Source organism: Hemitrygon akajei, chromosome 1 (assembly GCF_048418815.1).
Source record: "Hemitrygon akajei chromosome 1, sHemAka1.3, whole genome shotgun sequence".
Taxonomy (NCBI): Eukaryota; Metazoa; Chordata; class Chondrichthyes; order Myliobatiformes; family Dasyatidae; genus Hemitrygon; species Hemitrygon akajei.
This window is the reverse complement of record NC_133124.1, coordinates 7,316,842-7,330,378: the sequence shown is the minus strand read 5'-3', so window position 1 is coordinate 7,330,378 and position 13,537 is coordinate 7,316,842. Positions and strand designations below refer to the sequence as shown.

At 43.1% G+C, this 13,537-nt stretch overlaps 1 protein-coding gene across 3 annotated transcripts in view; it reads right to left on the bottom strand.

Annotated features, from left to right (window-relative positions):
• Positions 1–13,537, bottom strand: part of reck (reversion-inducing-cysteine-rich protein with kazal motifs) — a 185,313-nt gene that overhangs the window by 19,071 nt on the left and 152,705 nt on the right. For all 3 annotated transcript variants that reach the window (XM_073029289.1, XM_073029443.1, XM_073029366.1), the window contains one exon: positions 6,118–6,313. In XM_073029289.1, the coding sequence (XP_072885390.1) occupies positions 6,118–6,313 (196 nt within the window). The remainder of the gene's footprint in view (positions 1–6,117; positions 6,314–13,537) is intronic.

The following is a 13,537-nucleotide window of genomic DNA, read 5'->3' as shown; positions in this document are numbered from 1 at the left end:
CAAGATATCTTCAAGGAGTGCTGCCATAGGAAGGTGACCCCCCCCCCCCCACCCCACAACCCAGGATATGCAGACTTTACACTGTCACTGTCAGCAAGGAGGTACAGAAGCCTAAAGGCACACACTCAGCAATTCAGCAACAGTTTCTTCACCTCTGCCATCTGATTTCTGAAGGGACACTGAACCCATGAACACTACCTCACTATTTATTTGTTTTTCTGCACTTTTTAAAAAAAATTTAACTATTTAACAGACATATACATACTTTGTGTAACTCGGGTTTTTTCCTCTGTATTTGTTTACCATGTACTTCATTGTACTGCTGGCACAAAGTTGGCTTGCAGGTGCAACAGGTTATTAAGGCAAACCGAATGTTGGCCTTCATTGCTAGAGGGATTGGATTTAAGAACAGGGAGGTCATGCTGCAACTATACAGGGTACTGGTGAGGCCGCACCTGGAGTACTGTGTGCAGTTCTGGCCTCCGTATTTGAGGAAGGATATACTGGCTTTGGAGGCGGTGCAGAGGAGGTTAACCAGGTTGATTCCAAGAATGAAGGGGTTAACCTATGAGGAGAGATTGAGTCGCCTGGGACTATACTCTCTGGAATTCAGAAGAATGAGAGGGGATCTTATAGAAACATACAAAAGTTTGAAAGGGATAGATGAGATAGAAGTAGGAAAGTTGTTTCCATTGGTAGGTGAGACTAGAACTAGGGGACATTGCCTCAAGATTCAGGGGAGGAGATTTAGGATGGAGATGAGGAGAAACTGTTTTTCCCAGCCAGTGGTGAATCTGTGGAATTTTCTGGCCAAGGAAGCAATCGAGGCTTCCTCAGTAAATATATTTAAGATACAGTTAGATAGGGTTTTACATAATAAGGGAATTAAGGGTTATGGGGAAAAGGCAGGTAGATGGAGCTGAGTTTACAGACAGATCAGCCATGATCTTATTGAATGGCGGGGTAGGCTGGATGGGCCAGATGGCCGACTCCTGCTCCTATTTCTTATGTTCCAACAAATATCACAACATATGCTGGTGATATTAAACCTGATTCTGATTCACTTTAAGTGAATTCATTGAGTTAACACAACTGATGAAACACTGGCTGAACTGACCAATGAAAGGAACCCACGTTTAGTGAAACTTGTGTGCTTCATCTTCCTGATATTTTATGGGTTGGGTACTGGAAGTGTTTAAATCATAAAAAATAAGAGTATGCTATTTGGCATGCTTTTCCATGGCTTCTTGTTCACTTTAATCACTTCACTAGTAAAATATCCTGAAGTTCCTTCATCCCCATTAATGTTTCTGAACAAAAGAAAAATAGAGGGCTACATGGGAGGGACGGGTTAGATTGATTTTAGAGTAAGTTAAAAGGCTATTAAAACACAAAAGAAAACCACACCATGTTGTTAGTTCCTTCCCAGGCACTTAATCTCATCAATCGCTTTAGTTACCTGCCCCCACCCCTCTCTTTATTACCCCCATCACTGCACTGCAAGCACTTTAAACCACTTTTTGTAACGGACCAAAATGCTGGAAGAACTCAGCAGGTTGGCAGCATCTATGGAAATTAATAAACAGTCGATGTTTTGGGCTCAGACAAGAAAGGAAGGAGGAAAATGCCAGAATAAGAAGGTGGGGAGGGGGAAGGAGGATAATGCTTTTCACATTGTATTTATGAACATTTAATTCTATATCTGTACTTTAACTTCTAAATTTAATATTTTTATAAACCTTTATAATTGTTGAATGTTGCTGTTTTTAATTCCTAATACCTGTAAATATATATGGCGAATAAAGTTGATACCATTCTTTTCCATAGGTGCTGCCTGGCCTGCTGAGTTCCTCCAGCATTTTGTATATGTTGGTTGGATTTCCAGCACCTGCAGATTTTCCTGTTTGTGATCCTAGGAAAGGTTGGCATAACACTGTGGGCTAACAGGTCTGTTCTGTGCTACGTTCAGGTATCAATGATGAGACCTTCAGACATCCAAGAAAAAGAATTTCAAACACTTAAGTTCTGTCTATGTAGCCTTCCCATGATCTTTAATAATGTCGTCTGTTTCAATGAAATCTCCTCCCATTCCTCTAAACTCCAGAGAACAGTCTCAGTATTCAACCTCGCTAGTGACATACTGCCCCCTACAGGGCATCCACAATCTAACTGATCAAACAATTTAAAAGAAATAAAATCTGCAGATGCTGGAAATCCAAAGCAACACACGCAAAACGCTGGAGGAACTCAGCTAGGCAGCATCTATGGAAATGAATAAACAATCAATGTTTATTCTATTTCTGCCTGGCCTGCTGAGTTCCTCCAGCATCTTGTGTGTGTTAAACCTTTAATCAAGTCGGCTGAATGAGTACTGAATGAATAGCACAAGGCTAAAATATGGAGCAAAGCAGAATGCAAAACTTCATCATGGAAAAGAAACAAAGATAGAGGAAGATGGATTTGAAAAGATAAGGACAAATGGACAGATGTATTAAGATATACATCTTTTTACTTAGAGCATACAACAGTACAGCACAGGAGGAAGCACTTGCGCCCAAGATGTCTGCAGCGAACATGATGCCAAACTAAACTAAATTTTCTTCTATTGTATTCTCTCCATATTTATGTGCTTGTCAAACAGCCTCCTAGGTGCTACTATCATATCTGCTTGCAGCAGTCCCAAGGTACCACCTACCACTCTAGTGAAAAACTCGCCCTGCGCTTTCTCCCTCAAATGCCATAAGGACCGCAGGACATGGGAGCAGAATTAGGCCATTCAGCCCATCGAGTCTACAGCACGATTCCATCATGGCTGATTTACTCTCCTTCTCAAACCCATTCTCCTGCCTCTTCCTGAAACCTTTGACACCCTGATTAATCAAGAACCTATCAACTTCCGCTTTCAATATACTCCACCACTTGGCCTCCACAGCTCTCTGTAGCAATGAATTTCACAGATTCATCACCCTCTGGGCAAAAGTAGTTCCTCCTCATCACTGTTCTAAATGAACGTCCCTCTATTCTGAGGTTGGGCACTCTGGTCCTGGGAAACATTCACTCTATTGAGGCCTTTCAATATTCGATAAGCTTCAATGAGATCCCCCCCCCCCCCCACCACATTTTCTAAACTCCAGTGAGTACAGGCCCAGAGCCATCAAACGCTCCTCACATGTTAACTCTTTCATACCTAGAATCATACCTCCGGGTCCTCCAATGCCAACAGTTTTTTCTTAGATAAAGGGCCCAAATCTGTTCATAATACTGTGGTCTCACAAAGACTCAGCGTTACACCTTGCTGTTATATTCTAGTCCTGTCAAATAAATGCTAACATTGCATTTGCCTTCCTCACCACTAACTCAGCCTGTAAATTAACCTTTAGGGAATCCTGTATGAGGACTCCTAAGTCCCTCTGACTTTTGAGTTTTCTCCCGTTTAGAAAATAGTCCTTTATTCCTTCTACCAAAAGTGCATGACCATACATTTCCCGACATGATAGTCCATCACTTCTTTACCCATTCTCCCAATCTATCCGAGTCTTTCTGCACACACCGTGCCCCTCCATCCATCTTCGTAATGTCTGCAAACTTGGCTACAAAACCATCAATTCAATCCAAATCACGGACATATCATGTGAAAATACTGACCCCTGTCGAACAGGCAGCCAAGCAGATTTGGCCCCCTTTATTCACATACACATCATTTCAACTGAGTTCCACTGCAGTTTCACATTATTCCATTGACTGCAGTTAAGCAAAATAGACCCTTCCAAACGAAAATATTAATTTTCCTTGCATGTCTTATGATGTCGAGCGAGCTAGGGCTTTTCTCTCGGGAGTGAAGGAGGAGAAGATATGATTTTGATAGAGATGTACAAGTTGATAAGAGGCACAGATTGAGTGGACAGCCAGAAACTTCTTCCCAGGTTGGAAATGGCTAATGTGAGCGGGCATAATTTTATGGTGATTGGAGGAAAGCAGAGGGTGAACGTCAGAGGTAGTTGCTTTATTAGACAGAGAGTGGTGGGTGTGGTACATGGAATACACCACTGGGGTGGTGGTAGAAGCAGATACATTACAGAGATTTAGCAGACTCCTAGAAAGGCACATAGATGATAGAAAAATAGAGAGCTACATAGGAGGGAAGGCTTTGATTGATTGCGGAGTAGGTTAAAAGGTTGGCACAACATTGTGGGCTGAAGGGACAGTTATTAACTATATAACCATATAACAATTACAGTATGGAAACAGGCCATCTCGGACCTTCTAGTCCGTGCCGAACCCTTACTCTCACCTAGTCCCACCTACCTGCACTCAGCCCATAACAATATACCTATCCAATTTTTTTTTTAATGACAAAATCGAACCTGCCTCTACCACTTCTACTGGAAGCTCGTTCCACACAGCTACCACTCGGAGTAAAGAAGTTCCCACTCGTGTTACCCCTAAACTTTTGCCCCTTAACTCTCAACTCATGTCCTCTTGTTTGAATCTCCTACTCTCAATAGAAAAAGCCTATCCACGACAACTCTATCTATCCCCCTCATAATTTTAAATACCTCTATCAAGTCCCCCCTCAACCTTCTACACTCCAAAGAATAAAGACCTAACTTGTTCAACCTTTCTCTGTAACTTAGGCACTGAAACCCAGGTAACATTCTAGTAAATCTCCTAGTAAATTGTGGTGTAATATTTAACGTTCTAGACAAGTTAAGTAACATAACGTAACACTAAGTAAATAAATTATGGTAAACCCAAGAAAGTCTGCAAATGCTGGAAATCCAAAGCAACACATACAAAATGCCAGAGGAACTCAGCAAGTTAGGCAGCATCTATGGCAATGAACAGGCTGTTGATGCTTCCGTCCAGAATAAAAAGGGTGGGGGAGGGGTAGGAGGATAGCTGGAAGGTGATTGGTGAAGCCAGCTGGGTGGGAAAGGTCAAGGGCTGGAGAAGAAAGAATCTGATAGGAGAGCAGAGTGGAACATAGGAGAAAAGGATGGAGGGGACCCAGGGGGAAGTAATAGGCAGATGAGAAGAAGTTAAAGGTCAGAGTGGGGAACAGAGGAAGTGGGGTGGGGGGGGGGTAGATATTAGCTAACTGGAAGGAGAAATCGATATTCATGCCATCAGGTTAGAGACCAGCCAAATGGAATATAAGGTGTAACTCCTCCACCCTGAAGGTGGCCCCATCTTGGCACAAGAGGAGGCCATTGATCGACACCTCAGAATGGGAATAATTATGGTGATGTTCAGACTTGAAATTACTTTTTGTGACAAGGCTTCTATAAGTATGTGAGATGCCATTTTTGAAAATCTTCTGAAACAAGTAATCCCAGCATAGGGAGTCTCAGGATCATTGTGTGCAAAGCAATAAGCACACGAGGTGTGGTGGAAACAGACCTTGCAGGAATTGCTGAGCTCAGTTCATGCAGATAACTATAATAGGACATTTGGGGGAGGGGTGTGAGAGATGGCCTAGTTTAGAATAAGAAGAGAGATGCTAGGTTTTGAAGGGTTCTGTTAATTTATGATGAGTGGGGCAGAATTACCATCTAAAGTTCCCAACTTGTGCTCCATGGACCCCTTGCTTAATGGTATTGGTTCATGGCATAAAATAGATTGGCAGCCCCTGATCTAAAGAGACAAAAAGGGGAATAATAAACACATGAAATCCTACAAGTGCAGGAAATGCTGAACAAGATGCACAAAGGCAGCATCTACGGAGAGGAGTAAACTGCCAAGATCCTTCATCAGTACTGGAAAGGAAAGCCAGAATAAGAAGATGGAGTGAGAGGGAGGTGTACAAGTTCCAGCTCATAGGTGAGGCCAGGTGGCTAACTGGGGCAGAGAGGATGAAGTAAGAAGCTGGAGTTGATAGATGGGAGATGAAGGTCTTGGCCTGAAAAGTCAACTGTTTATTCCTTTCATGGATGCTGCCTGACCTGCTGAGTTCCTCCAGTATTTTGTGTGTATTACTCTACAATAAATCCAAATAATTAGTTCTCCAAAATCCCACCAGTCCCCAGTCACAGTAAGAAACAATACAGAATTAGTCTTCAAGTTCACAGTTCTAGTAACAGTATATATTTGTAGAATGTGAAATGTGTGTGTTCATACCTGGCATGGGCCCATATAGGACAAAGATTTGGATCTTTGGTACAAGGCACATCGATTGGAGTGCTCTGTATTTTCTGTATCACAAACCGGTTCAACAGGAAGCAGTTCACAGTTCACTGATTTTGAGATACACTCGTACTGGTCACATTCAAACAGGTCAATGCTGGTCAGACAAACTTTTGGCTTTGGAATACACCTTTGAAAACAAAATACTCTATTAATTAATTGACTGATTGAGATACAGCGCAGAATAGGTCCTTCTGACCCTTCCAGCTGCACCCCCCCAGCAACCCACTATTGAATCCTAGCCGAATCACAGGACAACCTACAATAACCTACCAACCAGCACGTCTTTCCATTGTGGCAGTAAACCTGGAGAAATCCCACGCATTCCATGGGTTGGATTTAAGGACTCCTTGCAGATGATATTGGAAATGAAGTCCTAACTCTAACACCAAGAACTGTATTAGCACAGTGCTAACCGCTACATTATCATGGTGTGTATCAGGAAGGCTAAAAGGCGGCACGAGGTGTCTCTAGCAGGCAATGTGAAGGAAAATCCTAAGGGATTCTACACATATGCTAAGTTCAAAAGGATTGCAAGGGATAAAATTGGTCCTCTGGAAGACCAGAATGGTAATCCATGTGTGGAATCAAAACAGATGGGACAGATTTGAAATTAATTTTTTTGCTTCTGTATTTGCTCAGGAGATGGACACAGAGTCTATAGAAGTGAGGCAAAGCAGCACCAACTTCATGGACCCTGTACAGATTACAGTGGAGGTGGTGTTTGCTGTCCTGAGGCAAATCAGGGTGAATAAATCCCCAGGGCCTGACAAGGAGTTCCCTCGGAACCTACAGGAGGCCAATGCAGAAATTGCTGTGGCCTTAGCAAAGATATTTCAATCATCCTTAGCGACAGGAGAGGTACTTGTGGATTGGATAATGGCCAATATTCTTCCACTGTTTAAGAAAGGCTCTAAACATAAACCAGGAAATTATAGGCCAGTGAGTCTGACGTCATTTGTAGGAAAGTTATTGGAAGGTATTCTAAGGGACCGGATATATGAGTACATGGACTGATTAAGGATAGTCGGCATGGCTTCGTGCATGGTAGGTCACATCTAACCAATCTTATAATGTTTTTTGAGGAAGTTACCAGGAAGGTGGATGATGTCAAGGCAGTGGATGTTATCTACATGGACTTCAGCAAGGCATTTGATAAAGTCCCGCTCAGGAGGTTGGTCAAAAAGTTTCAGTTGCTTGGCATTCAGGATGAGGTTGTAAATTGGATTAGACATTGGCTTTGTGGGAGAAGGCAGAGAGTGGTGGGAGACGGTTGCCTCTCTGACTGGAGGCCTGTGACTAGTGGTGTGCCACAGGGATTGGTACTGGAGCCATTGTTATTTATCATCTATATCAATGATCTAGATAATAATGTGATCAACCAGGGTTTAGTGGACAGTGAGGAAGGCTAGATGGCTTGCAGAGGGATCTGCATCAGCTGGAAAAATGGCAGATGGAATGCAGACAAGTGCAAGGTTTTGCACTTTGATAGGACCAACCAGGGTAGCTCTTACACAGTGAACTGTAGGGCACTGAGGAGTGTGGTAGAACAAAGGGATCTGGGGATAAAGGTCCATGATTTGTTGAAAGTGGTGTTACAGTTAGACAGGGCTGGAAAGAAAGCTTTTGGTACATTGGCCTTCATTAATCAATGTATTAAATAGAGGAGATGGGATGTTATGTTGAGGTTGTATAAGATGTTGGTGAAGGCCTAACTTTAAGTATTGTGTGCAGTTTTGCTCACCTAGCTACAGGAAAGATGTACAAAAGGTTGAAAGAGTGCAAAGAAAATCTACAAGGATTTTGCCAAGGAAAGATTGAATGGGTTAGGACTGTATTCCTTAGAATGTAGAGGATTATGAGATGTATAGATAGGTTAATGCAAGCAGGGTTTTTCCACTGAGGATGGGTGGGTCTACAACCGGAGGTCATGAGTTAAGGGTGAAGGGTGAAATGCCTAAGAAGAACATGAGGGGGAACTTGGTCCACGCAAGCTGAATTTCAACATTTAAGAGGCAAAGGGCCTGTACAGTGCTATAATAATCTACATTTTATCATTGTAAATTAGACTACAGTTATTATCCAGCAGTTGTTCTGCTTGAATTCTTCATGGATCTTCAAAGACAGTTCATTCTCCTGGTGAAATGAAGTATTAATGGATATACAGAGAGTTTCAATTATCATTTGCACATCTACTTCAAGCTGCAGAGTTGAACCCTCATTCCCAAATCAAAAGATCAAGGAATGAATCCTCACTGCTACGCGTAAGCACTTAAGCTGGGGTATCTTTGTAGGTCAGCGCTGAATCAGTGTGAACTATTGCAAATAATGGCTTTCAACTGAAATATTAATCCACATTTACATCAGCTCTCTGAGATACATGAAAAATTTCACATTTCTGAGCAGGATCATCTTTCCAGCATCCTGGCAAAGATCAACCAGGACAGATTATGAAGTCATTGTGGCAACCTATTTCTAATATTTTTTCCAATTCTTCCAAAAATGGCCATCCTTCAAAAGCGCTTTATTAATTATTAAATACTTAAGGGATCTTCTAAAACACTGAACAGCAAATAATCATAGACACGAGGGACTGGCAGTCTGAAGCAAAATGTTGGAAGAACTCAGCAGACTGAATATTTAAAGAACTAGGTAAGAGGATGTTTCTTATAGCAGAGGATTCTAGGGCCAGAGGGAGGAGTCTCAGAATACAAGGATGTTTCTTTATAGCAGAGATGAGGAGCAACTTCTTTATCCACAATGATGAATTCATAGACTTCATTGCCACAGCTGACTGTGGAGGCCAAATCACTGGGTATATTTTAAACAGAAGTTGTTAAGTTCTTGATTAGTAAGGGCATCAAAGGTTACTATAAGATATAGGAGCAGAATTAGGCCATTAGGCACATCAGTCTGCTCTGCCACTTCATCATGGCTGATCCAATTTTCCTCCCAGTCCTCTCTTGCCTTCTCCCCATATCCCTTCATGCCCTGACCAATCCAGAATCTATCAACATCTGCCTTAAATCCACAGACTTGCCACTCGCGATCTGAAGAAATTCCTCCTCATTTCCATTCTAAAAGACGCCCCTCTATTCTGAGGCTGTGTTCTCTGGTACGGGGCTATTAGCGAACTGCAGAACGCACACCCTGATGGATTGTTTATTGTCGCCGGAGATTTTAACCATGCGAACCTTAAGTCAGTGCTCCCCAAATTCCATCAGTATGTGGACTTTGCAACAAGGGGGGAGAACATGCTGGACCTGGTTTACACAAACATCCCCGAAGCGTACCGGGCAGAGCCCCGACCCCACCTCAGATACTCAGACCACATTTCTGTTATGCTAATCCGAGCATACAGACCGCTCGTCAGGCGCTCCAGACCAGTTCAGAAGCAGGTGAAAACCTGGCCAGCAGGAGCCATCTCTGCTCTTCAAGACTGCTTTGAGCACACTGACTGGCCCATGTTCAGGGAGGCTGCAACCGATGGTGACTCTACCAATTTAGAGGAGTACACAGCATCAGTGACCAGCTACATCAGCAAGTGCATTGATGATGTTACTCTGTTCACTACACGTGCTAACCAGAAGCCATGGATGACCGCGGGGGTGCGTGGGCTGCTGAGGACCCATGACTCCGCCTTCAGAGCAGGGGACAAGGCAGCCCTAACAACAGCGAGGGCCAAACTGTCCCGAGCCATCAGAGGGGCAAAGCGTGCACATGCCCAGCGAATCCACAGCCACTTCCAGGACAGCGGCGACACGCGGCGCATGTGGAAGGGCATCCAGGACATCACCAATTACAAGACAACATCACCTGACTGTGCGGGTGATGCCTCCCTCCCAGATGCGCTGAATAACTTCTACGCCCGGTTTGAGGCAGAAAATGACATGGCGGTGAGGAAGTCCACCCCTCCTACAAATGACCAGGTGCTGTGTCTCACCGTGGCCGATGTGAGAAGAACCCTGTGCAGGGTCAACCCACGGAAGGCTGCTGGACCAGACAACATTCCTGGTAGAGTGCTCAGAGGATGTGCAGACCAGCTAGCAGGTGCTCTCACTGACATCTTCAACATCTCCCTGAGCAGCGCACCGTTCCAACATGCTTCAAGGCCACCACCATCGTCCTCGTGCCGAAGAAGTCTTCAACGTCCTGCCTAAATGACACTCTCTTGCCTATTCTCCTAATCTGTCTAAGGCAGTGGTTCCCAACCTTTTTTTGGCCATGCCCCACCTAATCACCTCTAAAATCCTGATGCCCCCTGTGGTGATATATAATTCTTATTATTCAAAAAGTGAACTCCTATTCACCTGGAGGAAGCCTAAAAGACCATTAACTTGGTTTAAACAAGCTTCCAAAGAACATGGCATTCATGAAAGAGAAAAATAAAAGAACCAAAGGACTGTTAAAGTTCTGAGGAAGAAATTACTAAGAAATTGTTTAAAAAAAAGAACATTAAGTGATATTAAAATAATAATAATAAATAAATAAAACAATGCCGATTCGTTTCTACAGCATACAAAGACAGATACACCGTTTAAAAGAGATGACGCAATGTACACACCTTCACACCACCAAGAACCGAAAGCTACTGCAAAAAGCAGCATTGGCGCGACCTCGTACGAGTTTCTTACGCGTTTGGACTTGTTCATTCGTTCCTTCCTACATCAGTCAATTCATTAATTTAATTATGAAGCCATTTGATGGTTGTAATGACGGTGATACACTATATATACAGTACATACGCAATTACACATGTACATACACACAAGTATTTTTATGTATGCATACTGTATATACACATATGTATTAACTCGCACACACACTCATACTCACACAGACTTACTAGAAAAAATTCACTGTTAATAACTCATTCTCGAATTGCCCCCCTTAAAAATCAAATTACCCCCCTGTGGGGCGTACGCCCCACGTTGGGAACCACTGGTCTAAGGCCTTCTGCAGCCTACCTGTTTCCTCATCATTACATGCCCCTCCACCAACCTTCGTACCATCAACAGATGGCAACAAAGCAATCTATTTCATCATCTAAATCATTGATATACAGCATAAAAAGAAGTGGTCCCAACACCAACCCCTACAGAACATCACTAGACACTGGCAGCCAACCAGACAAGGATCCTTTTGTTCTCACTCACTGCCTCCTACCAATCAGCCAATGCTCCAACCATGTTAATAACTTTACTGTAATACCATGGGCTCTTAACTTGGTAAGCAGCCTCATGTGTGATGCCTTGTCAAAGGCCTTCTGAAAGTCCTAATATTCAACATCACTGCATTCCCTTTATCTATCCTACTTGTAATCTCCTCAAAGAATTCCAACAGATTCATCAGGCAGGATTTTCCCTGAAGGAAACCATGCTGACTTTGTCCTATCTTGCCCTGTGTCACCAAGTATTCCATCACCTCCATCACAATTGAGTCTAACATCTTCTCAACCACTGAGGTCAGGCTAACTGGTCTACAATTTTCTTTCTGCTGCCTTCCTCCTTTCTTAAAACAGTGGAGTAATATTTGCAATTTTCTAGTTCTCTGGCACCATGCCAGAGTCAAATGATTTTTGGAAGATCATTTCTAATGCCACCACAATCTCTACCGCTACCTCTTTCAGAACCCTCGGGTGCAGTTCCTCTGATCCGGGTGACTTACGTACCTTTAGGTCTTTCAGCTTTTTGAGCACCTTCTTCTTTGTGATAGTAACTGCATTCACTTCTCTTCCTTCACAGACTACAACATCAGGCACACTGCTAGTGTTTTCCACAGTGAAGACTGACACAAAACACTCATTTAGTTCATCAACAATCTCCCTGTCTCCTGTTCTTATTTCTCCTGTCTCATTTTCTCACAGTCCTATATCCACTCTCATCTCTCTTTTATTTTTAATAAACTTGAAAAAACATTCCATTTTGATATTATTTGCTTGCTTTCATATTTCATCGGTTCCCTTCTAATGATTTTTTTTAGTTGCTCTCTGTAGGTTTTTTAAAACTTCCCAATCCTGTCTTCCCACTGATTTTTGCTTTGTTGTATGCCCTTTCTTTTGCTTTGACTTCCCTTGTTAGCCACAGTTGTGTTATTTTACCATGAGTATTTCTTCATTTTTGGAATACACATGTCCTGCACCTTCCTCATTTTTCCCAGAAACACACGCTATTGCTGCTCTGCTGACATCCCTGCCAGCAGCTCCTTCCAACTTACTTTCGCCAACTCCTCTCTCATACCACTGTGATTTCCCTTACTCCACTGCTACATCAGACTTTACTTTCTCCATATCAGATTTCAAGTTGAACACAATCATATTGTGATCACTGGTTCCTAAGGGTTCTTTTACCTTAAGTTCCCTAATGGCCTCCAGTTCATTACATAACACCCAATCCAGTACAGCTGATCTCCTCGTACGCTCAACAACAAACTGCTCTAAAAAGCCATCTCTTAGGCATTCAACAAACTCACTCTCTTGAGATCCATTACCAACCTGATTTTCCCAATCGACCTGCATGTTAAAATCTCCCATGACAACCATAACATTGCCATTTTGACTAGCCTTTTCTATTTCCTATTGTAACCTGTGGGCAACCCCCTAGCCACTGTTGGGAGGCCTGTATATAACTGCCACAATGTCCTTTTACCCTTGCAGTTTCTTAACTCAAACCCCAAGGATTCAACATCTTCTGATCCCATGTCACATCTTTCCACTGTTCTGATGTCATTCTTTACCAGTAGAGCCACACCACCCTCTTTGCCTACCTTCCTATCCCTCCGATATAAAGTGTAACTTTGGACATTCAGCTCCCAACTACAACCATCCTTCAGTTACAGCTGCACAAATCACTCTCTCACCTAGAGGGGGTCAGTTGTGCTGTGAGGATTACATTCCTTGACTTCTCTAGTGCCTTTAACACCATCCAGCCCAAGATCTTAAGGCACAAACTAACGGAGATGGGAGTAGACTCTCACATGGTGGATTGGATAGTGGACTACTTGACAGATAGACCTCAGTATGTGTGGTTGGGAGACTGTAGGTCTGACACGGTGGTCAGCAGCACAGGGGCGCCGCAGGGAACCGTACTCTCTCCGGTCCTGTTCACCCTGTACACATCAGACTTCCAATATAACTCGGAGTCCTGCCATGTTCAGAAGTTCGCTGATGACACGGCCATAGTGGGGTGTGTCAGGAATGGACAGGAGGAGGAGTATAGGAAACTGATACAGGACTTTGTGATATGGTGCAACTCAAACTACCTGTGTCTCAATATCACCAAGACCAAGGAGATGGTGGTGGACTTTAGGAGATCTAGGCCTCATATGGAGCCAGTGATCATTAATGGAGAATGTG